At 56.7% G+C, this 25,689-nt stretch overlaps 9 protein-coding genes across 9 annotated transcripts; 3 read left to right on the forward strand and 6 right to left on the reverse strand.

The window, feature by feature from the left end:
* Nucleotides 1–85: 85 nt before the first annotated feature.
* Nucleotides 86–1,983, forward strand: BZA05DRAFT_430114 (Metalloenzyme, LuxS/M16 peptidase-like protein). Its single transcript, XM_051486148.1, has 4 exons — nucleotides 86–465; nucleotides 552–726; nucleotides 784–1,598; nucleotides 1,659–1,983. The coding sequence occupies exons 1-4, from the start codon at nucleotides 217–219 to the stop codon at nucleotides 1,752–1,754; spliced, it is 1,335 nt and encodes a 444-aa protein (XP_051339789.1). The 5' UTR covers nucleotides 86–216; the 3' UTR covers nucleotides 1,755–1,983.
* A 249-nt stretch (nucleotides 1,984–2,232) lies between these two features.
* Nucleotides 2,233–3,408, reverse strand: BZA05DRAFT_397473 (Alpha/Beta hydrolase protein). Its single transcript, XM_051483622.1, has 3 exons — nucleotides 2,979–3,408; nucleotides 2,540–2,916; nucleotides 2,233–2,468 (listed from the first exon to the last, which is right to left on the reverse strand). The coding sequence occupies exons 1-3, from the start codon at nucleotides 3,267–3,269 to the stop codon at nucleotides 2,321–2,323; spliced, it is 816 nt and encodes a 271-aa protein (XP_051339790.1). The 5' UTR covers nucleotides 3,270–3,408; the 3' UTR covers nucleotides 2,233–2,320.
* Nucleotides 3,409–4,851: 1,443 nt separating this feature from the next.
* On the forward strand, nucleotides 4,852–6,125 carry BZA05DRAFT_473852 (uncharacterized protein; the record flags this gene model as incomplete). Its single annotated transcript, XM_051488088.1, has 4 exons — nucleotides 4,852–5,020; nucleotides 5,111–5,932; nucleotides 5,979–6,028; nucleotides 6,084–6,125. Exons 1-4 carry the CDS (start codon nucleotides 4,945–4,947, stop codon nucleotides 6,123–6,125), a joined length of 990 nt encoding a protein of 329 aa, XP_051339791.1. The 5' UTR covers nucleotides 4,852–4,944.
* A 17-nt stretch (nucleotides 6,126–6,142) lies between these two features.
* BZA05DRAFT_41219 (WD40-repeat-containing domain protein) lies at nucleotides 6,143–9,074 on the reverse strand. Its single transcript, XM_051485071.1, has 4 exons — nucleotides 8,833–9,074; nucleotides 8,608–8,762; nucleotides 6,681–8,552; nucleotides 6,143–6,629 (listed from the first exon to the last, which is right to left on the reverse strand). Exons 1-4 carry the CDS (start codon nucleotides 8,867–8,869, stop codon nucleotides 6,189–6,191), a joined length of 2,505 nt encoding a protein of 834 aa, XP_051339792.1. The 5' UTR covers nucleotides 8,870–9,074; the 3' UTR covers nucleotides 6,143–6,188.
* An 897-nt stretch (nucleotides 9,075–9,971) lies between these two features.
* BZA05DRAFT_397485 (mitochondrial carrier domain-containing protein) lies at nucleotides 9,972–11,738 on the reverse strand. Its single transcript, XM_051483623.1, has 4 exons — nucleotides 11,398–11,738; nucleotides 11,322–11,346; nucleotides 11,065–11,265; nucleotides 9,972–10,980 (listed from the first exon to the last, which is right to left on the reverse strand). Exons 1-4 carry the CDS (start codon nucleotides 11,407–11,409, stop codon nucleotides 10,262–10,264), a joined length of 957 nt encoding a protein of 318 aa, XP_051339793.1. The 5' UTR covers nucleotides 11,410–11,738; the 3' UTR covers nucleotides 9,972–10,261.
* Nucleotides 11,739–13,408: 1,670 nt separating this feature from the next.
* On the forward strand, nucleotides 13,409–15,430 carry BZA05DRAFT_444838 (glycosyl hydrolase family 85-domain-containing protein; the record flags this gene model as incomplete). Its single annotated transcript, XM_051486944.1, has 3 exons — nucleotides 13,409–13,450; nucleotides 13,535–14,563; nucleotides 14,624–15,430. The coding sequence occupies 3 exons, from the start codon at nucleotides 13,409–13,411 to the stop codon at nucleotides 15,428–15,430; spliced, it is 1,878 nt and encodes a 625-aa protein (XP_051339794.1).
* A 42-nt stretch (nucleotides 15,431–15,472) lies between these two features.
* BZA05DRAFT_41282 (COG4 transport protein-domain-containing protein) lies at nucleotides 15,473–18,092 on the reverse strand. Its single transcript, XM_051485138.1, has 3 exons — nucleotides 17,058–18,092; nucleotides 16,768–17,004; nucleotides 15,473–16,715 (listed from the first exon to the last, which is right to left on the reverse strand). Exons 1-3 carry the CDS (start codon nucleotides 18,030–18,032, stop codon nucleotides 15,516–15,518), a joined length of 2,412 nt encoding a protein of 803 aa, XP_051339795.1. The 5' UTR covers nucleotides 18,033–18,092; the 3' UTR covers nucleotides 15,473–15,515.
* A 309-nt stretch (nucleotides 18,093–18,401) lies between these two features.
* BZA05DRAFT_353212 (uncharacterized protein) lies at nucleotides 18,402–21,951 on the reverse strand. Its single transcript, XM_051481336.1, has 6 exons — nucleotides 21,907–21,951; nucleotides 21,763–21,840; nucleotides 21,388–21,705; nucleotides 19,430–21,328; nucleotides 18,971–19,372; nucleotides 18,402–18,920 (listed from the first exon to the last, which is right to left on the reverse strand). Exons 1-6 carry the CDS (start codon nucleotides 21,919–21,921, stop codon nucleotides 18,540–18,542), a joined length of 3,093 nt encoding a protein of 1,030 aa, XP_051339796.1. The 5' UTR covers nucleotides 21,922–21,951; the 3' UTR covers nucleotides 18,402–18,539.
* Nucleotides 21,952–22,107: 156 nt separating this feature from the next.
* BZA05DRAFT_397492 (uncharacterized protein) lies at nucleotides 22,108–25,657 on the reverse strand. Its single transcript, XM_051483624.1, has one exon. The coding sequence runs from the start codon at nucleotides 25,389–25,391 to the stop codon at nucleotides 22,233–22,235; it is 3,159 nt and encodes a 1,052-aa protein (XP_051339797.1). The 5' UTR covers nucleotides 25,392–25,657; the 3' UTR covers nucleotides 22,108–22,232.
* Between the last annotated feature and the right edge of the window lie 32 nt (nucleotides 25,658–25,689).

The raw sequence follows: 25,689 nt of genomic DNA on the forward strand, positions 1-25,689 counted from the left end.
CAGGATGAAGAAAACTCACGCTCGCCACACATCTCAGACCAGATCCGAGCCAATCATAGCTTCTCTTTGTCGAATCACACACTCCCGCTTTTCTCCGTCTGCCCAATTCTCACGATACCACAAGTTACCGGTTTCGCCAAACCAACCCCACCACCACCACCAATACAAATACCCCACCCTCCGTCACCACAACCCATCCCCCCCACGTTTTTCGACATGCTCGCGAGGTCTTCCATCGCACGGGGCCTTCCCCAATGCTGCGCCAAAGCCGCTCCCTCGGCCCGCCGGGGTATGGCTGCCGCCGCAAACCCTTTCCACTACTCGGTCGGCAATGCGGGCGGCGTTAAGGTCGCATCCCGGGACGACGGTGGACCAACTACATCCCTTGCCGTTGTTGTGCGGGGTGGAAGCAGATACGAGTCGTCGCCAGGTCTCGCCCACGGATTGGCATCCTTCGCATTCAAGGTACCCCGACAACTTCGGTGATGGGAAGGGGAGACGAGAGACCTTGGAGGCATAGGGGTGCTGATTGGGGTATCAATTATTGACAGAACACCACAAAACGCTCGGCACTGCGCCTGCAGCGAGAGTCGGAGTTGCTCGGAGGGTCCTTTGGCTCGACCTTGTCCCGCGAGAACATCGTCCTGAGGGCGAAGTTCCTCCGTGACGACCTCCCATACTTCGTTGAAGCTCTCGGAGAGGTGATGAGCAAGACCAAGTACATCCGTAAGGATGCCTATCGATTTCCCACCGCTCTTCGTTGCGCCTGACGTTTCCTACCAGACTATGAATTCCAGGAAGAGGTCGGTCCTATCATGATTACCGAACTCAGCAAATACTCGCACAACCCCGCGGATGTCGCCCTCGAGCACGCCCACAACGTCGCCTTCCACTCCGGACTCGGTGGTCACCGTCTCGCGATGAGCAACAAGTTCTCTTCCTCGCTCATCCCTTCATACGCCCAGCAGGTGTACCAGAAGGGCAACATCGCCGTCGTTGCTTCTGGTGCCGCCCAGGCCGAGCTCGAGAAGTGGACCGGCCAGTTCTTCACTGATCTGACTGAGGGTTCCGGTCTCCCCTCAAACGTCACCAAGTACTACGGTGGTGAGAACCGCATCTACAACGATCATGGTGATGCCATCGTTATCGCCTTCCCCGGATCGCAGGGTGGTCCCAACTTCAAGGCCGAGTTCAGCGTACTCGCCTACCTCCTTGGTGGTGAGTCGTCCACCAAGTGGAACCACGGCACCAGCGCCCTGTCCCAGGCCGTCTCTCAGATGGCCGGTGTCAAGGCCATTGCCAAGCACGTCGCCTACTCGGATGCTGGCTTGCTGTCCATCACCGTCACCGGTCCCCAGACCGCTCTTCACCAGGCTGGCGCAGAGGTCGTCAAGGCCATCAAAAGTCTCGCTTCCGTGAAGCCCGAGGACGTCAAGAAGGCCATCGCGCAGGCCAAGTTCGATGTCCTGGCTGCTGCTGAGGACCGGTCCGTCGGTCTGGAGCTCATCGGCCAGAGCGTCATTGCCTCTGGCAAGGCTCCTCAGGTTGAGGGTGTCATCAAGGCTTTGGAGGGTGTTACCGTTGACACCGTCAAGAGCGTAAGTTTCCATCTTCTCCATTCCCTGTTATTTCTCTCCTATACTAACCTACATCTACAGGCCGCGAAGAAGCTTCTGGACGGCAAGGCCACATACACCGCCGTTGGAGACCTGCATTACCTCCCCTTCGCTGCGGACATCGGCCTGCAGGTGTAAATGACTGCATGGCGAGGGAGGACGGGGAGGGGTTGTTAGACTACTATTGGATAGCGTGTCATGATAGCGGAAAAGGCGGTGCAAAAAGCAATAGAGCTGGGGGTGTGTCAGAGACCATGTAAAGAAGCCCTTATGTTTGTTGTTTATCTGATACATACGCTCGACTTAATCGTAACCTCGTCAACACGCTGCACAGAGGAGTATCAATGAACAAAGAATTGCACCTCATCCTCAGTGGTTCGTGGCTAGCAGTGGAACCCGAATGGCATACTACCTATACCCCTTTTCATGATGGTTCCCTCCTTCCCACCTTACAGCTTAGTGCCTGCCGTCCTTACTATCACAGCTTTCCTGCTTGGTATCCAAGCCTTCGAACATTCGATGCCGGATATATACGCCGAGTAGAACAGGCGTCGTTACACGAGCTAGATATCATGACGTTTCAGTCTTTGCTCTGCACTGATATCACTCGTCTTTTGCCACATTTTTGTCATTATTTGCCATTTCGCCATTTTGCCCATTTTTCAGATACCATGATCCTTAACTCAAGTACTAGGAAGTATCTACTAACAAATATCCTCCACCTTGAGATTGGCCTCAAACGGGCCAAGATCCGACTTCAACGTCCGTCCGAACTGCTCCAGCAATATCTCAAAACAGACCTTCGTAATCGCCGGATCATACCTATTCTTCGAGCTCTCGTCTCGGATGAATCTGCGCCAATATCAGCCCAGTACATTACCTAGCCAGCCAGTCAGTAGGGGGTGGAATTGGTGGGTGCATACGCATGTTGGCTCCACGCCAGCTCATAGAAGCTAAACACGACGCCCGCCTCATGGAGGGACTTCCTGATGAGATCCCTCCCATCAGCAGGAACATGATTATCGAGTTTCCCAAATATCATCGCGACCTCCGCGTGGCCGAGGTCTCCGGCCGTGACCCGTTGCAGCGAGTTGTCCTGCTTCCCGGCGCCCAGGCTGTGGCTGTGAATGTCCGTCGCGAAGTAGCACACCGCGCTGGTCACGCGCGCGTCCATCGCGCACCGGAACGCAAGGTGCCCCCCGAGACACATTCCCGTCGCCCCGATCGACCCGTTGATCGTCGGCAGGGAGAGCAGCAGGTCGATCGCGAGCGTGGCGTCTTCGTCGTAGGAGGCCACGGACTGCACATCCCCCCTCATTAGCTGCCGCATACCCACCCACCAACCACCCACCAACCACATACCTTAGTAACCTTCAATTCATTCCCGCGATCGGTCCCTGGGCCATCATAGGCGAGGGGCTCTGGGCCCTCAAAGCCATGGAACGAGCTGGGGGCCGCGCAGATGTAGCCCTGGCCCGCGATCTGCCGCGCGAACCGCGCGACTGGCCCCGTCACCTGGTAGATCTCGGAGAATACTACTACGCCCGGGAATTTGGCGTGCGGATGGTTCGGGATCGATGGGTGCGTGATGAAGATCCGCATTGTCTCGCCTGAGGCCGTAAGGACGTCTTTGTGGAATTCTTTGATGAGCATGGTGATGGTGGTGGGTTGGTGATGGTGATGGTGAATGGAGGATTGAGGGAGGTGGAGTTGGTGAGATGCGGACTGTGGATTGCGGGGTTCGTATGGATAATGGCGGGGTCGCTTTGGGTTATATATACCTCTATGATCGCGGGGTTACATGTTACATCTGCAGGGCTGATGATCATCCCGCTTCTACCGCATTGTTTAACGCATGCGCAAATTGACTCTACTATGGGCCCACGATCCTAACCTCGACCTCCTCCTCCAACCCATACATTGTCCTCCAGTCCACTAACCAATTGAACAGCCCACTCTCGAGTCCCACTGGCCATCTGCATACCCCCAAAACAATTCACCTCCACCGTCTCAAGAGTCAACAGCCCACTCACCCTCTCTCTCAGTGCCGCGTGCACATCAAGCACAAACTTGGTGCCCAATCTCTGGTATCGCAATACCCTCAGCTTCCGCACACTTCCTATGTAAACATCTCATTGCATTCCAAAGTCCTGAGCACCACCTCCCTGAGCCTCTTATATCCAACCTTCCACTGTCATCCCCAGCCCACCAGCCTCTCCGAATACTGCGAAACATCCCGCACCCATCCATACTCCGGCACGAAGACCCGCAGGCCGCGGGCAGCCACTCGTTGTTATTAGTATCCACAACCTCCCTTCTCCCTCCACGGCAGACAATGCATCACCTCTCCCTCCTCCTCCGAGTTCGGCAAAGCCCTGAATACCCACTGGCCGGCGAGAAGGTAGACTCGGCACCACCGCTGCGGCATCCTTGAAGGATGGAGCCGATACCGTCCTTGCTTGCTGAGGCCTTCCTCCAGGCGCATGGAATATTTCTCTCCGTTTCTATTGCAGCAGCAACGGGAGTAGTAGGTCCTCATACATCTCGGAGATGCGGCCAGTCTGTATTCTGATCTCGATCTCGGCCGCTGGCGGCAGCGCTGCGCTGCGCATAGCTGCTGGAACAACGAGAGATGGCCGGTGAGGTCTTCGGGGAGGGAGCGCGTGCCCGTCGGCATATTTTGCTGCGAGATTAGGTAGGATTGACCGTCAGCGGGAGAAGCGGGTTTGCCGCAGGTTGTGGCGGTACCTATGTAGGCGGTTAGTGGGACTTGGGAGTGCTCGAGGGATTTCAGGGCTGTGGGGAGATCGGCGAAGGCGTGGTTGCTGGTGTTGTAGTTATAGTTTTCAGGGTTGGAGAGGATCTGGGACAGGGAGAGTTCGATGATTCTGAGGGGGGCGGCATTGCGAAGGTGGGTACCTACCTCCTAGAGAGGTAATGTGAGAGGTTCCCGAGCTCTTGCACGAAGCTCAAGAGTCAAGTACGGTGAAGCTATGGTCCAAAGACGAGCTGACATTATTCTACCTACATTCCTTTGCTGGGGGTGAATGAGACTTCCGGCTTTATAGCCTCTAACTTTACTCGCGTGTTCTCACCCATGGACCGTATGTATAATAATTTTTCAGGCCGAGGATCGCCGGAGCTGAGCCCGAGCCCGAGCTTGAAGCTGAGCTGCACCCTGCCGGCGGCCGCAGCAGCTCACCATGCAGAAGCTAGAGTAAACCCACAAGCGAGCCCTGTCCTGACCTTAATCCCACCTCCCCCCTCCTCCCCCCAGTGCCCCCACCATCCTCACCCCACCCAGCACCCCCAGCAACCCCCAGCAACAATGGCAACCCTCACCAACCCGCGGCGCATCCTCCTCGTGGGGACGCCGAACTCCGGCAAACTCACATTTTTAAAATGTACCTCCCCCTTCGCCCCCCTCCCCCTCCCCCTTCGCCCAAACCCATCTACCTATGCACCAGCTAATGCGTGGATGCGTGGGGGAATAGCACTTACGGGAACTCTCCCGCCACTGCCGGACGCGACCGGGCCGCATGCGGGGCTGTCGCATGAGTATCAGATAAACACGCCGTACTACAGCGCTACCGTGCCCGTGTGGGTTGATGAGCTGCCGGCTCCGGGGGCTGTGGGGGTGAAGGAAGAGGAGTCGAAGAAGGAGGGGGAGGGGGAGAAGGAGGAGGGGGAGGGGGAGAAGGAGGATGCAGCGGCAGCGGCATCTGCAGGGGGGGAGTCCTCTAAAGAAGAAGAAGCCCCCGAAACACTCCAAACCTGGACGACCTCCTACCTCTCCGCCTCCGCGTCGGAGGTGCTGAGCGTTCTCGGCAGCCTAATCCTCACATTCCGTTCCACCTCCGAGCTTTCCTTGCTCCTCAGCTCGCTCCACCGCATCGTCAACAAGATGGGCATGATGTGGGACGGAGTGTGTCTAGCCGTCGCCATGGCGGACGGACCGCTGCCGGAGGGAACAGAGGATACGTGCTTGGGTTACGGGTTTGAGTTGGTGGAATATAATGGGGGAAGGAGAGGGGGTAGGAATGAATATGGAGAGGCGACGGGCATGGATAGGGTTGTGGAGGCTCTTGCGGCCGGGGATTGGGCCGGTGATGGGGGGGATGATGAGGATGAGGATGAGGATGGCGAGGATGAGGATGGCAAGGACAAGGAGTGGTTAGATGGGATTGGCGGTGAGATGGAGCGGGAGATGATGGGGTTGAAGGTGGAGCTTGCTCGGGAGGATAGGGGCGAGGGCGAGGAGGAGGGCGGCGTGGAGAATCTTGAGGCTGTGTTGGCGCGGCTGCAGATGGTCAAAGGTGTGTGGGATGTGCTCTGTGCTGCGGGACTGGCTGACGTGCGTAGACATGGGCGACGAGCTGCCGATGGCCGAGCGCCGGAAATTGGCCGCAAAGGTACTCGCCGATATCATGAAATAAAAATGACATCCTCCTCCTTCAATCCACCCAGAATCGATGTCTGAAGATCCAAGAAGTATGTACACAACCGTAGAAAACCAAAACGCCAAACAGCCAACCAATTACGCATCGCATCCCCATCTATAGTACCGAGTATCTAGTCATCCTCCATCTCCATCGCCATCTCCAATTTATTCCTCAGATCCCCAATCTTCCCGGCCAGCACGGAGCGATCATATTTGATAGCGACCTTGACCGCCATATCGAGCGTGCGCTTCTGCCTGAACAGCCCACAAATCTCGAGAGCCTTCGCTCCCTGATCCTCTTCTTTACACGCTATCATCAGCAGCTGCAGCAGAGCACGATCGATGCCGTTCTCGCGGTCGACGATTTCCATGCGCTCCTCAGCGCTGAGAGTCCTTGCCGTCGCGCTGTCACGCTGAAGGGATAGCAGTATGCTGTTGCGCACGTATGTCTCCTCCAACACATCGGTGCCCTTGGGCTCTGCAGCGGTCTCGGCCGGTTTTCCAACCAGCGGGATCTTGAAATCGAATTCGCTCAGCAACGGCCGCGGGAAGTACGGGTATTGTTCTCCGCCCTGTATGTAATCTGTCAGATCATATCACGGACGTCATCGGGAGAAACATACCTTGAGGATGATGCAGTGAAATTTATCCTGCGCGACCGCAACGGGCCAGTACTTCTCCTCGCGCCTGCCTCCAGCCAGCCGCTCTAGCGTCCTCGTATCCAGCAGCGGCGTCCAGCGGGCCTGTCCCACCTCGCGCCAGTGCTGCAGCACCAGCAGCACGCCGTCGGAATCGTAGATCGCCGGATCACCGTTTTCCGAAAAGAACACGCTCTTTAGCTCACCGCCCGGCGGCAGGGCCACCACATCGTTGCTCTGCAGCGTCTCGTCGCGCGCGATGTTCTCGAGCGTGTATGTGAGCTGCGTCTTCCCGTCGGCGCCCACCGCGCCGTTCCCCAGGATGAGCACGTAGTCGCGGTAGCTGGCGCACGTCACCACCGGCGTGTGTTTCTGCCTGTAGATCCGGAACGGGATGCCAAAGAGCGTGAACACCCGGACGTACCCCGTGTTGGTGCACGCCACAATGTAGTTATCCGACAGCGCGATGCTAGTGATCTCCTCGCCGTCCGGGAGACTGGTGCGCCAGTCGCCGCGGTTGGCCCAGGACTCGTGCGGGCGGTAGTAGAGCATTGCTGGGCTGCCGCTTTCGGCCTGCGGCTGGCACGAGAAGAGACCGCCTGTCTCGTTGAGACACGCTTTGTCGTACAGGAATTGGTCGGTGAAGTGCACGTCGCGGAACGACTCGCGGTCGTGGAACTCGACCGTCACAGTGTTGTGCGTGTCCTGGTCGACCGTCCACACGAACCCGACCATGTTGAGACACAGGTAGCGACGCTTTCCGCGCCACGGCGTGGCCGAGGGCTGGAACGGCTCGTGGATCGTCGGTGTCCATACGTAGGCGGGACGCTTGGGCTCGCGGCCTCCCACGACGATCCCCGTGGTGTCGAGTTTACGCTTGCTGGCCACGTTGGGCCCCCGGTCTGAGTCGTTGTCGTCGTTTTCTATCCAGTCGAACACTTCCTCGTCCCCGTCTAACTCGCCTTCGTCGTCTGTCCCGGCACCAAGAATACCGTCCAGCGGATCCGGAGATGCTCGGCGACCGGGTCTTCCTTGCCCGCTGCGGACGGCTTTGGTAGTGGTCGAGGCAGCGTCGGAGTCCTCTATCAGCGGGGCCGGTCGTGTGGAAAGCTTCAACCTTCCAGCGATCTCGCCGGGCACGACCCCGGGGAGGGTATACAGCCTGCCCTCTGTAGTTGTGAACGAGATAGTATTCTCACTGGGATGCCACGCCAGCGCGCAAACATTCCTATGCAAATACGTCGCGACGACGGTCTGGCCGGCGGCCTCCCACACGACAATCTTCCCATCCTTCGCAGCACTGACCAAGAACGCACCATTCGGGCTCCAAGCAAAATCCGTGATCTCAGCTGTATGCGCTCCCGCAAAGCTCCTCTGCCGCTTCCACTCCCGGCAGTCAACAATAACGACATCCCCCGTCGCCGTCGGCGCCGCAAACGCGCGGCCATCCGGACACCACGCGACCTTTGCACTTGCCTCGCCCGCCGCCTCCACCCGCAGAATCACCCCGTCCACCGTCTGCACCAGCTCCGGCTCCGGCTCCGCGCCAGAGAGCGTGTACACGTACACCGCCCCGTCCGTGCACGACACTGCAATGTACTTCCCCGAAGGGTCGTACGATACGTGCTTATTGCTGTTGCTCTGCCCGCGCAGCGTGAGCACGCGTGTTGGGTCCGACAGGTTGACGAGCTTCACCACGCGGTCGTCGCTGGCTACCGCGAGCCAGCTGCCGTCTGGGGAGAGCGCGAGGCCTCGTGCCGGCAGGTTTGTCCGCAGAAGCAGCCGCTCGGGAGTGTTGGTCGCCGAGGAGAAGACGCTGACTGAACAGTCCTCGCTGCAGGAAATGATTTTGTCATTCTGCGGAAGTTTGTGTCAGCGAGGGGAACAGCGTGGGTGGGTGGCTTGTACATACGGTAGCCACGATCCCCGTGTTATCCGCCGTGGTATCGATCGTCACCGGCTCGTCCTCTGACGCGGTGGTGTATTTCCTTATGAACGTATTCGTGCCGGCGGTGTAGAGGTATCTGCCGTCGGGGGAGTAGTTGACGATTGTTTGGCCGGGCGGGTCTGCGAGCTGTGAGTATTTTCCGGATACCCACTAGGCAGATTAATTGATTGAGTGGCGGTTTGGACTCACGCGCGAAGAGCGGGCCTTGGAGTTGTGTACTCGTCATGTTTTTTCTCTGTGTCTGGGCGATGGAGGGCTGCGAGATTGGTGGGTATCTGGGGCGGACCGTTGGAGGGCGAGCGATCGAAGTGTGAATTTCGAGAGAGTCGAGACACCTGGTACTGGCTGCTGGCTGCCTGGCCGTTCCTGGAAAACGCGTTGGAAGTCGCGTTAATTGGCCAAGGATGGGCCGCGCTAACTGACTGGGGGCGTTCCGAAGGATCGATTGAGTCCGCTTGAGCACGCACAACCCACTCGAAAAAAGATATCTCGTAACTATTGCACCCAGGTTTCAGAATTTGAAGAAACTTGTAAGATATCAGGGCGACGACGAAGCCGTTCCTGTAACTTGATGAGAAATGTAAGGCATCCGCTGCTTTTCGCACTTAAACGGACACTCTACGGTACAGAAAGCATCGAGTAATGAACTTGCCATTGCTCACCCAGCTGGGAAGCGGGAGGGTACCTAGGATATGTAAGAGTGAGGAATGACTCTGCCCGAGAATTCAGCGTCCTATTCCACGGTGAAAGGTGGTGCCTCAATTCCCGAGTAGGTATGATGGGTAGACCATATCGTTCCCGGAACCACTATATCTCACTCTACACATCTTCAGCTTGTTTGTAGGATCATTGCAGTATCCACTGTCCACTGTCCACTGTCCATAGAAGCCAAGTCCGTTGGATACATACGCGGAGTGAGTCTTGCCGTGACATAGTAGACATGTGCAATATGAACCATCACCATCTCTATGAGCCCTACTCGTACACACAAGGTACTAATTATATCTCACCCAGAGAGAGTGATACAGATCAATTCATTCCGCATACACCCTTTCCAGACTACCCAGCTGTATGGCGAACACTAATGAAATCTTTCCTGCCCTTCAGGTGTCACCTCACCCAATAAGTTGTAACTTATAACTTGTCTTCGGCACCGAATCGAAATGCGGTGTGAGTGACCGTTCATGTTTCCCGTACTCCCTGTGTCGTCCCTGCCGAGTCCCGACGAGTTTACTCTACACTCTGGGTGGGTGGATAAACCACATGCAGTGGTGACAGTTTGTATATACATCCTAATGTACATATATCATGCACTCTGAAGCTCCAAACCTCGGTATCGGCCCCTGCAAGGCTGCACCATCGCCGGCGACACCCACTTACATATGTGCAGCAATAACGGTTTGTGTAGGTATCTCATCAATTCGTCACATATGTAGTATGTAGTCGTAGGCTTGGAATACAACCCGCATTCACTCACTCACTCACTTGCTCGAGAGTCAAGTCAAGTCAAGACAAGACAAAACAAGAAGACCATTCCAAAAGCAGACCAATTTTAACGGCGAGAAGATAAAAACAAAGCACCTTATCCTACACCCTCCACGGCACACACGTACTCTATCTACTTCTTCAGCAGCAACAGCTTTGCCGCCTGGGCGCGGCGATTCCTCAGCGTCGCCTGGGCGACCTTAAACAGGGCGTCCTTAAACGCGAACAAAAACGCAGCGGTAATAACGCTCTGTACGAGTTTCGGGGCGATGCCACCATAGAGGCCGCTCCATCCCTCCTCCTTAACGATTTTCCTCAGCGCCGTGAGCACCGATACGTGCTCATTCTTGCCCGCGACGTGCATGCGGGCCTTGACAGTGATGTAGGGGTACGTCAGCCCGGTAGCGACGAGCTTCCCCAGCGCGCCGAGCCAGAACGCGTCCGTGGGTGTGACGCTACGCTTGCGCCGGCGCTCGAGCAGGTTCTTGAGCTGTTCGAAGATCGTGTATTGCAGGATGGGATTGATGACGAGCACGAGCGCGGGCATGACGCCGGCAAAGAACGCGCCGATGCCGCCCTCCTTCAGCAGCGCTTTGACTTCGCCAATGGTCGTGGGCGCCGCGGGCCGTGGCGTTGGCTCTGCCAGTGTAGGCTTGAGGCTCGGAGAGGGCGGGGGAGCTCCCCGCTTGCGCGCCGTCATACGTGTGTTCACTACCCAGATCGGGTTCGTGATCAGAACGGTCGCGGACCCAGCAACCGCACCGGCGATCATCGACTCCACTGTCGATAGCTTCCGGCTGCGACCGGCCTTCACGGCGGCGTTCTCGAACGCTGCGCGAGACCATTCGTACCCTGGTTTGCGTCAGCACCGAGCTACACACACACACGGACACACACACAAACACACACACACGAAACCAGCCAGGTGAGACAAACAGTAGTAGTATACGAAGTTCGTGACCGAGATCCCGAAGACGGCGGAGTCGAGCCCGGCGTAGAGGCCGCTGAAGCCCTCGCGCTGGATTATGTGACGTGTTGCGTCGAGGACGGTGGTCTGTGCTCGCTTGGACTCGACTTGCGAGCGGGTGGAGAGCGTGATTAGTGGGTACGTCAGGACCATGGACAGGACGCCGCCGCCTAGAGGTGGGTGTTAGTGCTGCGCGATAATCGTGGAACGAGAGGGGAGAGAGTACCGGCGCCGGCTACTGCGTGGAGGACCTGTGGATTGTTAGAACGGCCTTGTTGACACGGACGGGGAGAGGGACATACGTTGTCAGACATGGTGTTGAAGTCGTTCGATTGATTGAAGCTGAGCTCAGGTACGGGGGCAGTTGGAAGAATGCAGGAACAGGAACAGGAACAGGAGTCGTAAGAGTAGAGTATGTAGAGAAGGGAAGAGAAGGGACTTTATTATTGCACGGGTATTTTATTCACAAGTATGATTTGTTGTCTCGGTATTATCGGCTGGTAGGGTCGGTGGTGGAGGAGGAGGTGTGGTGATCTGATGACTGCCCAGCTGGTTGGCTGGCTGGCTGTAGAGAGGTAGGCGTGTTTCGTGATTTGGCATGTGCATGTGAGCGTGGTCTCGACCGAACCGGACACTCCGACTGGGAACCGAGGTTGCGGGGAAGACAGACGGACAGTGGGGAAATGACCCGCGCGTGAAGTTTCTTCTGGTACAAAGAGTACTCCCTCGGTCCCTGATGATTACGTAGCATTGGGAAGAAAGAAAAAGACTGTTTATTCACAGGCGCGCTCAGAAGACGGCCACCGTATGGATGAGGAGAAGCTCGTGAAATCGAGCACGCGAGCAAATCGTTAGCTGTCGATTACCTACCGGCGTCAGGACGGCCCCACAATTAGACATTGGTCCTCACTCGCGGCATCCTCGCGCCTGTGGATGGTGAATCTCCACCATTAAATTGTGTCAAAGTCTTGCAATGGGTATCGGTTTTCGATACTGTCCCAAGAAGTCTGGAGTTAGAGTGCCGTACATGACTAAACAACTATCCGCACGTCCCAGCACGCGGCGGCCGGCGACCGCTGTACGGGCCCACTATCCGACCACAGGCCGCGAAGCGAACACAGAAGCAATAAGATTTTAGAAATGCATGGGGAGAAATCCTATGTACATAGAGCTTCCGCCCGTCGTTCCATCGTCAAGCATGGCCTCTCACTCGGTGCATATTGGTTTACCCGCAGCTCGAGCCCACCATCGAAGTTTTTTCGATCGCCAACGGTTGAGCCAAGCTGGCCGCGGAAGAATCGGATGGCCACGCTGTGAAAGCGAGCATGGGCTCATCCGGATGTTCCTGACAACGCATCTCAGGAACTGCTGGTATGTACCGAACGGTACTAGTAGGCAGTCCATCAAAAGCCACAGAGTCGAATGGCTTCAGGACAACGAGAGATGCGGGATGCAAAGCTTGCCTCTGCTCTAAGCGGCGAATCAGCGACAAGCGGAAGGAAGTCCCCGGGCGGTCTCTCTCGTGCAAGGACTGGGGATTCGACACCAAGTGGCCTTCCGGGGGAGCCACGGAGACGGGTCACCACCCAGAGTAAAGTGGATCAACCAGCGAGAGAACGATCAATGCCAACGACATGGTCCGCATCTGTTAGGCTAGACAGACTTGTATGAGGCGGATGGTGATCGCACCAGATCATCACTTCTCTCCCACGTGATTAACGATGAGCCTCGTTCCTCGCCTAAATCCACTAGCCACTAGGCGCCTCACACTTGTTGCTAGTGGCTGATCCAACGATGATCTGCACAGTCACTCGGGCCGCCGGTATGGCTGTTGAGTTCTCGAAGTGGCTGGTGAAGGCTTGAGCCTACCTATGGCGGCCACAAACCCGACCTTTCCTGCCAGCTCCGTAGGCGTGCGGCCAGACCGGCGAGGAGTCTCGCAGGAGTACGTCCATTCCAACCCACCACCGCAATACAGCACCTATCCCCGCGGCACCACCGTCTCCGCATCACCAGCCCAGCCCAGCCCAGCCCAGCCCCGCTGCAGTAGACAGAATCCATCTCGACGATCCAAGGGCTGCAAAATCGACCTCAGCTCGTACAAAGCAGATAGGTAGTATATAAGCAAGTAAGCATCTGCATACTCTGCATTGAAATACCTACCCTGGTCCTTCAGGCTTCCCTCCCATCAACCCCGCCATACCCATTACCCCACTACCCGCCGCCTTAACTACCCCACTACCCGTCGCCCTACCCGCCATCCCGCCCGCCCGCCCCCCAGTGCCCCCACCCACCTAAGGGCTGCTATATACGATGCCGGCCACCGATGACTACATCTACCTCTCGTCGATGCAAGTGTGTAACTACCCGCTCCGTCTTCGCGGGCCCCATCCTCCCCATCCTCCCCATCCTCCGTATCCACCCTAAACCCCATCCCAGGAACTAGCCGACTGGCGCCCTGAATCCGCGTCCACACACAGCAGCAACATCTCGAACACGCCGTTATGCCCACGGGCCCCGGCCCCGGCCCCGGCCACCTCACCCCCGGACACCAAACTCAGCCGCGTACTCCTCTGCCACGACTACCGAGGCGGGCACCACCCTACGGAGCGTACACAGGGCGTAACAAACCCTGAAGGCAGCGAGGATCCCTACACGGCAGAGTACCTTCACCTCGCCACGGACTTCGCATACTTCGCGCACTATCGGGTAGTGGTGCCTCCCGCGCCCTGGACGAACGTGTGTCACCGGCACGGCGTGCGCTCGCTGGGGACGCTGCTATTCGAGCACGACGAGGCGTCAGCGGACGCTGGGCGCCTGTTCGAGAAGGGCTCCGAGGGCGAGTTTTTCTTCGCCACGCAGTTGGTGCGTATGGCCGAAACCTACGGTTTCGATGGGTGGCTCGTTAATGTCGAGGCGGAGCTGCCGCGTGAGAAGTGGCGGGTGGGGGTGATGCAGGCGTTTTTGGGGGAGCTGAGGGCGGGAATAAAGGTCAAGGGCGGGACCGTAGTCTGGTATGATGCTCTCACGGTGCTGAATAGTGTTCACTACCAGAATGGACTCACGCTCTTGAATGCACCCTGGCTCCATGTGACCGATGCGCTGTTCTCGAATTATTGGTGGAGGACGAGGGAGCTGATCGCCACGAAGCGGGTGGCAGAGGCCATGGGCAGGACGAAGGATGTGTTCATGGGAATCGATTGTTACGGCCGCGGCAGTATGGGCGGCGGCGGGTTTGGAGTCGGTGAGCCGCTGAAGGAAGTGAGGAATGCGGGGCTGCAGGCGACGGCGCTGTTTGCGCCGGGCTGGACGTGGGAGCACTTTCAGGGCCTGGGGTTCAGAGGCGTGGAGAGGAAGTTTTGGGGCGTGGTCGGGGAACATGTTGTGGCACACCCGGCGGGCTCGAGAGATGGATTCTATACTTGCTTCAATCGCGGGTTTGGAGATAGGCTGTTTATGAAGGGAAAGGTACTTCTCTCCCCCTCCCCCGCCCCTCCTACTCCTGTCTCAGGAAGCTAACATCACCAGCTGATCTCAGAAACAAAATGGATCCACCTGGGGGCGCAATCGCTGCTCCCACACTTCCCCTCCACAACAGAGATATCTCACAGTCTCGACAGCACCAAAGCGTGGACCGGCAGCTGGTCCTTAAAACTCGCTCTAACCTCGGCCAGCAGTCCATCCACATCTCCCACCTTCGCGCCGCTCTTCCGGCTCTCCGTAGCGCTAGACCAGAACCTCCTCATGACGTACAAGTTCCAAAGGGCGGCCACGTCGTCCACCGCAGGTGTATACTGGGACATACGGCACCCTTCCACCGGCGCAACCTCGCGGCGCACGTCTCCATTGGAGGCGCACTACCCGGGGCGGGTATGGGGCAGCGGAATGCCAAATCTCGCCGAGGACGGCGATGCAGACGGCAGCACAGTCGTGGAAATGGGCGTGTTCTTTTCCGGCGGTGCGCTGGCGGGCGAGGAGCTGTGGCTGGGCGAGGTGCTCATGTCGACGCTGGAGAAGGACGGGCTACCGGACTCGACTATCAGCAGCGTCGTGGTACGGCCCGCCGCTGAGGCTGGGAAGATGAAGCTCAGCTGGAGCGTGTATCCCGGCGGTAGGAGGAGGGGAAAGGGCATGTGGAGCGAGCAGACGAAGGAGTTTGCGTACTTCCTGGTCTGGAAGGGGGAGCAGTTACGAGGTGCGGCGTATGCGTGCGAGTTTGTGGCTGGTGCTGCGGAGGCAGAGGGGGGGGAGGAGTGGAGAGTCAGCGGTGTTACGTGGGACGGGAGGAAGGTCATTCAAGGTTCCGCCCCATCTGCGGTGGAATCGTCAGCGTAAGAGGTAGATATATACCTGCAGTTAGACGAAGCTATTATGCCACCGCTCGCTCTATTGGATATCCATGCCAACTACAAGCCCTATCCTATCTCCCTCTAACAACCATCTCCCGCGCCCTTGCCCTCTCGTCGACCTCAAGCCTCCACTCAACGCCACTATCGTCCATCTCGCCCTTCCGCAGTATCCCGCCGACCTCGTCCTCCTCCATATTAACGACCAAGCAGATCTGAGAGCAGCGCACAAACGTATCCCTGACGCCGTAGCGCCCGCCTCTAACCACAACGCCAACTATCCCCGCAATATCCCTCTCGAGCCTGATAGCCCCCAGCTCATTGATCCGCCCAGAATACCCCCAGATACGCTTCTCCAGGAGCTTCGAGAAGTAATTTGCCGTCGTGGCGAGGAGGCGCGTGTACGCCTTATCGGTGAGGATACGTTTCAGCGGCGTCATGAGTGCCTCCCAGCCCTCCCTGAACCTTCGCTTGACGAGCTCGGCGTTGTCCGCAGACTCGTCGCCATCCATCATCATCATTCCGTCGTCTGCTGCTGCCGCCTCCTCGTCGGAGACTACGTAATCGACGTCTCTAAACGCATCCGCCAGCAGCGGGCGAAGCCGCGGCTTCACCACCTGGTTGAAAACGACCATGATCCCGTCGTTGATCAGCTCGCCGGTCTTGGCCTCGAAGCTGACGGCCATGTTCCTTAGCGCCTCGCGGACCGAGTCCGCCTCGCTCTCGAAGGGGAAGAGGTCGCGCAGGTCGTCGCCGAAGCCGTCGATTATCCGGTGCAGGTACTCGGACGCCGTGTCCAGGTTGTTGATTAGCACGAGGAAGCTGAGGACTTTTTCGTCGGACGGCGGCGTGTTCGAGGATGTGGACCGCGGGTAGCTCTCGTCCCGCATCTTCCGTTGGATCATCCCTACGAAGTCGGAGCCGAGGACTCGACCGACCGTGGAGATCACGCTGGCTACGAGCGCCCGCTGTGAGGTCTCGATGGAGCGTTGGAGGAGCTTGTTGACGATGTACATCACGTCGTCGACCGCGGAGGTTATGTAGGGTGCGTTTGAGGAGGTGGAGGGTGGAGAGGCGAGGGAGAGGGAAAGGTCGGTGGGTGCTTCGTCCAGCTGGAAGGCTTTTTCGACGGAGCGGCGACAGAAGAACGTGGTCATTATGTTGAACGAACTGACAAGTCGGTCCTGTACTTTTTGGGAGAGGTTAGAGTTCGCAATCACGGCCGGGAGAGATAGGAGGCCTGGCTGTCCTCCATCCAATGGCTCCAGTTGGGTCTACGATGGATGAGTTAATACGCTCACCGGCACAAGAGTACGTGCTGCTCACCTGACACTTCCTGGCGAGGAAGCGGCAGTATAGTGACCACCGTCCAAGCATCACGCCGATTTCTGTCAGGAGAATGTCAACTTCTTTGACATCCACCCCCTCATCCTCGTTATCCGGTGCCGCTATTCCGCCAGGTGCAGGTGAGTTCGACCTCGACGCCCCACCGAGCGCAGCCCGCGGGCCCGGGAGAAACGACTGCACTAGGAACGAGAAGGCGTAGGATTTGATATCGGTAAGCTGGCGATCCTCAGCAACTGCATCCCAGTAACAGCGTGGAAGGCAGTAACTACCTTCCTATCCATTCCCCTTTCGTCCATGAACGTGTCGATGATGATGCCACCTTGTGTGTCCGCCTCTACCTGCAGCCGCTCAATCACTTTCACCATCTTCCCTGGGCCATAATGTCTGTCCACGAGAGTACCGTGCTGCTCTACGATAGTCGCGATGTGCTCAAAGAGTCTCGTCATTGCTGTCGCATAGAAGAAGTCCCCCACTGTATCCTCCGGCTTATTTGCGAGTGCCGCCCTCGCCCGTGTCGACACCCCTCCACAAACATACTTCCCATAGACATCGAGCCCCACACTGGCCTTCCCAATGAGCGGAAACAGCTTAAAGAACCTAGTAACCTTCTCCCCATCCGCATTCGCCGCCGCCTTCTCAAACTCCCTCAAGAACAGTCCGCACAAGGACTCAGCGGCATTCTCCAGAGTGACCGCAGGGGGATCCGGCACCTCAGCACTAGCGACCATCTCCTCGGCGAACTCCCCAGCCGCGATTTCCCTCGGGATCTTACTAGCACGGTGGAGGTAGCTCGCGGCGGTCTCCCAATCCTGGGGCGCGCCCATGGACCCGGTAACGCCCAGCACACAAGCCTTCAGCTCCGAGATCTGATCGACGACCTCGAGCGTAGCCTTCACACGCGACTGCTCAGTATCGAGCCGCTTCACGGCGGAGGAGACACGGTTCGCGGTTGTCGCCGCGGTGGAGAGGATAGTATTCGACAATGACCGCGCGGCGACGACCTGCGTGCCCAGGTGCGCGCGGATCAGGTCCAGCCGCGAGATCGAATGCGTCAGCTCCGATTGCGTAGCGAGGAGTTTCTGCAGGCGGGAGGCGACGAGGTGTTCCTGAGCGTTTAGGTACGCGAGCGCGAATTGGAGCTCGGCCACCGTGGTGCAAGAATTGACGGCCGGCGGCGGCGCGGAAGTCTCGTCGTCATCGGGATTGGGGGTATGGGAGACGGCGGCGTGGGCTGTCGAGGGCATTGCGGGGGTTGACGGTGCTGCGAGACATGAGCTCGACGTAACTAGTGTCTAACCTACAACTGTGGCACAACCAGCTACCGGTGCGAGTGCGTAGCGATGAGGCGGTCGGGGGCAGGGGTAGGGTAAGGATGAGTGCGGTTAGATTGACAGCCGCGATCAACGACAACCCACCGCCAGATGTGAAGAGCGGTCGTATTTTTAGCTGTCCAAGTCCGGATTCTTCGGCGAGTAATTAGCCTTCACATATGAACTCTGCTTGCAGCTGAACCAGATACAAATACGGTTCTGGAGGTTGGCTTGTGGTCACCCTCTCTACTGATCGATCATTTCGCTGCGGCGTATTGATCAATTGTACCGATGGGTGACCAGTGGGGGAGTTGTGGTAGGTATTAGAACGATCTATGACTTATATACATACATTCCTAATAACTCATGGGCGTGAAAACAGATATCAACCATAGCATCGTAAAATTGTCATTACACCGCCTCTTCTGCGTCTCACTATCCCTATCCAAGCGGCGGCGGCGCTGCCATGACCCCTTTCCCGAAGAAATCCGCCACGACTCCAAACTTATCCTTGCCGTCACTAAGAGTACTCTTGAAGTAATCGTGTCTCTCCGCCGCCTCATCCTGGCTCCTTTTGAGCGTGCGAATGGTCTGGTTGGTTGGCGCACACGCAATACACTCGAGGTTCTCGCCGTCTGTGGCGTTGAGACACCGTTGGTGGAACGAGTGTTTGCACAGGAAGTGCACTGTGGGGAGATCCAGGGTTAGACTACAGGCCTGACAGCGCTGCGCTTGAAAGACGGTTGGTTTCGACCCGAGTTCACTGATCTCGAAGGTTTTCTTTGTCGTTTCCGAGCGGTAGGTTTCGATCATTTTGCGGTTCTGGGTGAGATATTAGCTGGGAGTGGGGTGAGGAGGAAGAGAGGGAGTACATTTTGAATTTCTCGTCGCTCCCGCTCAATGGTATCACCGAGGTAGCGCTTTACCATTCCTACTGTGGCGACGGCATTGCTGCTGAGTGTCTGCACTACCTGTAGAGGTTTCATCAGGCCCTGCTCGTCGATGACCTTGAGGACGCGCTCCAGCTCCTCTTCGCCCACGTCGCGGAGGACCTTCGGCGAGCTAGTGAAGTATGAGAGTGCGGCGGGGTAGAGCTCCGGTTCTTCGGAGCCGTACTTCTTGAGTGCCCGGACTGCACCGGCTGTGTCACCGGCAGAACAGCATGAGCGGAAGATGTCGAAGCGGAGGCCTTGCTTTTCTCGTACGAGGGTGGTGCCGTCCTTGAAATCTGCTAAATGGGAGAGCAGCAATACGTTGGATGTATCTACCAGCGCCTGTGGTCGAGAGTTTTAGTTCAACAAATTCGTTTGATCTAAGGATTCGAACAGTACCTCTTTGCTCTCAATAATCTTTTTCGCCTTGGCCTCCCACTTCCGTTTCTCCTCCTTATTCTTCGTGGCGTTCGCACTGTGCAGGTATATCTCAAACAGCGTGCTGTAGATATCAACCCTATCATTCTCGGCAAGTTTCCCAGTGCTCTCTCCATCCTGTACGATCCGTTCAAGGAACTCGATAAACTCGGCCGGATGATCCACAAACGATGAGAACGCTGTGCGTGGCTTCGGGAGCGGGTACTGCTTTGGCAATACAAGTGGCACAGTTCCACCTTCTCCTGGCGACTCCGTCGGTGCTGTTCCCGAGGCCGAGCCACCATTTCGGGTTGGAGTGTTCGATTGTGAGTTGCCACCCATGTACGGCAGCTGCTGAAGCAGCGAGGTATTCAAGTACGACTGGAAGCCGCCGTCATTCTCCCTTTGCTGCGGCTCAGTAGTCTCGAGCACTGGCTTCGTGCGCGGAACATATTTGCCACTATAATACTCCACCAACATTTCCGTAGTCGGCTGCGGCGCCTTCTGCAGGAACACCCTAGAGTACCTCATCATATTCGGATACGCGACGTCAGGGTCGAGTCTCTGGATATAAGTGAGAGCACCATTGATATTCTCAAGATTCTCGACCATGATGCTAACGACGATGTCGTGTTCCTGCTGTTTCTCGGCGAGATACACCGCCTGCTCGTAGTATCCAGCCTGTCTGCACATGCCTATCGCCGTGTCGACATCGAACTTGAGGCCTTCTTCAGGGGACTGTTTTATGAATGCCTCAAGTTTGTCGATATCTTTTAGCTTCGCGTAGCAGTTGAGCAGTAGCGTTGTGTGGTCGGATGTCGCGGCATCGTGCTTGTGTAACTCTTCGAGGTACTCAATCAGGTTGTGGATTCGCTGGGTATCCAAGAACTTGCGGATGACGGTGCTGACGCCTTCTTCGTTTGCTGGGCCGAGGGATTTGATGTACCACTGCATCGAGCCGTCGTAATCTCCCTTGCCGTAGAGATAGTCTGCATACCGCCGGAAGATACCCCGCAATTTCGACTCCTTGATGCCAGCCTTCGAGGCCAGGTTGATGGCGAGAACATACAGATTCCTTGAGTAGAGAATATCGAGTTTTTCCTGCAAACCGACTTCATGGTACCGGTAAAGCTTCCCGTCCAGCGTGAGAACGAAAAAGTCATTGCAGGAGATGAACATCTCCTTCACACCCGAAATCAACCTCTCCGAGTGCGCAATGAACTTGAGTTCCGTATCCAGCAACGTAAACTTCGTAGTCTCAAACAACTCATCGGATGCTGAATTCACAGGTGACTTTCCGACCAGCCGCCTGAGCGTATCCGAAACACCCTGTCCTTTGCCGGTTGCCATGGCAGTTGATGGCCGCGAAGCCGGCGGCTGCACGAGTGCAATGTAGTTTTTGAACACCTTCACCGATTGCTTCGGCCCGTCGTAGGAGTAGCAAGCGCCTCTCCCATTCGGCCCATAGAAGTATAGCGCATCGTCTCTAGCGACCACGATATCGCCTCCCTCATGGACTAATCCTCGCTCATCGGACGTAAGGTCCAGCGCTGGGGTCATGCAACCCACTCCGCAGCCCTGCGACTCGAGCACCTTCGCCGGATGACTCGCCTTCCCCAGCGTAATGAGTGTAAGGATCCTCGCCGTGGTAGAGACGTAGAGAGTTTCTCCCCCCTCGCTGCCTGGAATCCCTCGATGTCCCTTCCCACCATCCACAGGCGGCGAAAAGCAAAGGTTCGTAATCGGCTCCTCGGACTCGAAAATAATCCTCTGTTTCGATCCACGGTCGTGTACCAGATCGCCGCGTATCAGCGTAATTGTCCCATTCGCGAAGCCGACCGCACACAGCGCGAGCGAAGGAATCGCCGCAAAAGCTGTCGTCTGTCATTCCCTTCCATTAGCCCCCTCCCCATCACCGAAACTCCACTCGAAGTACCCACTGGAAAATATTTCCTCCCATTCGTAATCGTGAGCGAGCTCGTACACCTCGGATCGCCAGTTTTCTTATCGATCTGATCGAGCGCCCAGACTTTCAGAACGGGCTCCGAGGATAAATCCTCACTGATGGTAACGAGTAATGACGTTCCCTCGATCTGTTTCAGGTGCGTGATGGCTCCGCCGCCCTGTGTGAACCCCGCTTCCGCCGTGGAGAAGGTGCGGATGATCTTGAACGAGGAGTTGACGACGTGTACTTTACTGTCAGACGTGCCGAGAAAGAGGTTGTCGGAGCCGGCGGCGAGTGAAGTTATGTCCACGCCCTATACGACGTCAATTCGTGTGCGAGGCGACAGATGAGCGAACTGGGTGGACCGGACCTCAAATGGCGGCGGAGCATTTTCGGGCTCGTCAGCTGCGCGGACACTTGTCACGGCGAAGAAGTTGAAGGATTTCCACTGCGATACGATCCCATGTCAGTTCTGGAGCTTTGAGGAGCTTTTGGGTGTGGAGTTCTTTCGTACTGAAGTCAGCGCCATTGCATGTGGTTGGCCTTTAGAACACACGCGGGAAGGTCCACGACGACGTCAAGCTCAAGGTGTTTGGGCCCATGCACGCCAAGCGTTGGGGACTCTCGCTTCGCCGGGATCATCCACCTCATCAACGCCGAACTTGTGAAACATTGATATTCTGCAATAGAAATCGAGCACAAGCACAGCGCATTTGTTCGATGATTCTATTGAACTCCTCGGGAGGGTGATACATCCCCATCCCCGTCCCTACTAACTAGTACAAGTTTAACGGCACATACGGTATTACATCTATGATCTCCTTCATCCTGATACATTCACTACGCATATCCAAACACCTCACCAACCGCCGCCCAATTCCATCTCACACCTCCAACACCAACAATAATACACACGATTTCTGTCACAAGCAATGTAACACCGCCCAACATGAACCTTGGACTGAAGATGCGATACAACATCAGGTGCCTCCTCAACCACCCAGCACAAACCATGCTCGCCCCTGCTATCGTTGCCTGGAAGAGCATATATGTGGCACTTGCCCGAGCTACTCTGCCCAATGCACCCTCCTCATCGTCCTGTGCCTTCTTTGGCGGCGCCTTCCACAGCCCGACTAGCGGCACTGCGATTGCCGTGAGAATCTGCGGACCGAGTGTGTTGCCCACCACTAGGAGCGGCGACCATGGGTACCGGATTGAAGTGAGGGGGATGAAGGCGGACTCCCACTGAATCGACGAGAGCGTAGCCTGGTGACCGGTGGAGAAGAAGTGGGAATTGCCCAGCAGCGCCAAAACCACAGGTCCAATCGAAGAGGATGACAGGTTGTTGACATCAATGAGCTCCAGCACCGTCAGGATCTGCCACAACAAGATACCCATTGAGAGTCCACCCATCGGCTTCTGGAGGAGGATGAGGGCCAGAGCCCAACAAACAACCAGGAGAAAGTATCGGCTACCGTGGGCGTTGGCATAACCGAGGATTGTGACGGTACGCCCACTGGCGGACATCACTTTCTTTCCTTCTTCCGGCTTTACCTCGTTGTCTTGGACATCGATGTCAAGGCAAAGGGACGACCATCCAAACCCGACATGGCCAGCGACCAGGGCCACAGCCAGCACAATTTGGGCAATGACGATCTTTGTACCCTTGATCATCCCGTCGTATTGTGGGAACCAGGAACCGTTGTCGGCAGAATCAAGAGTCCAGAAAATCGCGATCAAGAAAAGTCCTGCACGGAAAGCCCAACCAATGAAGAATGGCGCCGGTCCTTCGTACGATCTGCTGCCGGTGTAAAATGACCTGACGATCGACGGAAGCACCAGGGCCATGACGAACAGCATGCCCAAAGTCCATGGAGCCGATACAGAGGACGTAGCAGAAGCATAGAAGGTGCTCTCGCAAAAGGGCATCTGCTCCTCTCTGCACAGTCGTGAAAACGAAGCCGCACGGGTGAGGATGAGGAGCATGATGGAGTGGTAGGTTCCCAAAATCCGGCTCGCAGAGTCATTAATTCTTTGCGAGGCAACGAAAGTGGCAACTGCAAAGGTAGCGATGAAGTACGTGAGCGTTTTGTCCTCCCAGATGGTGAACGAATTGGAGCCAAACATGATCGAGTTGAGGACTGTGAGGAGAAGGGAAAGGAATCCCCAGCCAGAGGTTGGTAGGACGGATGCAAGCCTATTACGGACTTGAATGCTAGCGAAGAGAAAGCCGAGAATAGCCCCCATCGCCGTGCCAAACAGAATCGCATGCAGTTTTGGAACTTCCAGTTTTTCACTGAGAGTGAAAGCCACTGGCAGGGAAGCAAGAGTGCCAACACTGAGTCCATTGCAAATCCTCTTAAGAAGCGCATCCGTGAGCTCCATGTTGTCGCCCACGAATCCCCTAGCGTAGATCGCCAGGACCAGAATGCTGCCGGCCAATACAGACACGCCGGCGCCCATGCTAACCAAATCAAACCTCGCCCAGAGGTATTTGCAGATGCGAAGAGTCTCTTGCTGAAGGGTGGAAAAGTCCCTGTAGATGCCCTGCCACTCGTCTCCGGTGACCTTCCACTTGCCTCGCACGCTGTTCCACTTGGCCTGACCGTCATCCCAGGAAGCTTTCACCAGTGGATCCTCCTCCGAATCCGGCCCGGCGTACTCTCGTTGGTACCGCTTGATTTGGGCAGACGTCAACCGGGAGACAGTAGCCAAGTTCTTCATCCCTTCGTCGCCTCGCTTTCCGAGGAAAGCTTCCGCAATGGGTGCTCCCAGGTTGTTGAACGGGATGGGTGCTCCCAGGAGAAGCGAGAGTGTGGGAACAAGATCAATTTGAGCTACGGACCGAGGTTCGTCCTTGGGCAATAGAGCTTCCGGTAGACGTCCAAATATTGGCTTCTTGGAGTACATCCACAGCGCGGCCTCAATCTCGCCCTGTGACTCTCCACCGTGATCGCCCTTGGGATCCATGCCGTGGTCTCCCATGACAATCAGCAGGGTCTCGTCATCGATGCTGCTAACCAGCCGCTGGATAATGCCGTCCATCTGGGTCAGTTTCTCGGTCATGGCGAAGTGATCGGGGCCGTATCTGTGGCCGGCATGATCCACACCGAGATAATGCGCGAACAGAACATCCCATTTCGTCGAGTTCTTTGGGTCCAGAAGGGGGAAAATGTGTTCGTTCACGCCGTTGTCGACAGTGTGAAGATCCCAAACGTTCAGACTCTCATACGGGTGGTTCATATCGTCTTCAAAGTAGCCTGGGAAGAGCGCCATCCACGTGTCGTCGCCCATGAAGGCCATCCGCTTGCCCAATGACTTGAGCTGCGCGATGACATTGTCCTCTTCAATAGCGGTACCGGCAAAGTTGCTGCCGGCGTCGATAAACGTAGGGAGCGTGCCGGTCGTGAGCCCCTTCAGACGCTGTAGCGTGGTAGTGGGCGGGTCAGCGATGAACGGGAGAAGGACAGAATTCTCGGGATGTTTGGAGGTAATCTCGTATGGCGTCGTGAAGGCGTTGTGGCAGTGGAGAGGCAAGCTCGAGTTGTCTTCCGAAACGAACGGAACGGTAAAGTCGTATCGCAGCGCATCGACAATTACCACAACCGCCTTGTTGAAGGTCTTCGGATGCCAACAGCCATTTTCTGAGTTGATAAGCGGCGCATCCCCGTATGCCTGAAGCGGTGAGATCTGGCAGGAGGATTTGTGCTCGAGCACCAGCCGCGTCAACAGGAAGCCCTTAGTGAAAAGGAACAATCCCACGCCGTGTAAGTAGAAGAAGCTCAGCAGTAATGCGACGAGAAGGCCATGGTTGTATTTGAAATTGGTCAACTGAATTGCGCTCCGCTGTTTGATCTGTTCACTGGAGCGTCCGGATGCCGCTTCCCGTGCTTGTGTTTCCTTTGCAGCAGCGAATTGACCGGCGATCGATTGATACTCCGAAGGTTTCTTCTTCTGCTGCGGCTGTTGTTGCTGTTGTTTCTGCGACCGCGTGGTCATCGTAGCGGATTCAAGGGTGCTGCAACCGCGCAGCGTGCATTCGGTGAAGGGAAACGAAATGTAGAGAGCAAAAAGGGAAGCTTAGGGGATTAAGGAGTTAGGGAACGATGGTAGGAGAACATGGAGCGAATGAGGGACTTCGACGTAGATGGGAATCGGGTGGAGCGGAATAACTACTCTGTCTACCTAAGAGACTCAAAGGGGGAAAGTGTCAAGAGTAGCCGGTCTTGATATGGTCCCGAATCAAGGCCTCGTGGCGGTTGGTGCGTATCGCTCCCCCAGACGTTCCTGTCCCTAT

Source organism: Tricharina praecox (assembly GCF_024521635.1).
Source record: "Tricharina praecox strain CBS 144465 chromosome Unknown BZA05scaffold_11, whole genome shotgun sequence".
Taxonomy (NCBI): Eukaryota; Fungi; Ascomycota; class Pezizomycetes; order Pezizales; family Pyronemataceae; genus Tricharina; species Tricharina praecox.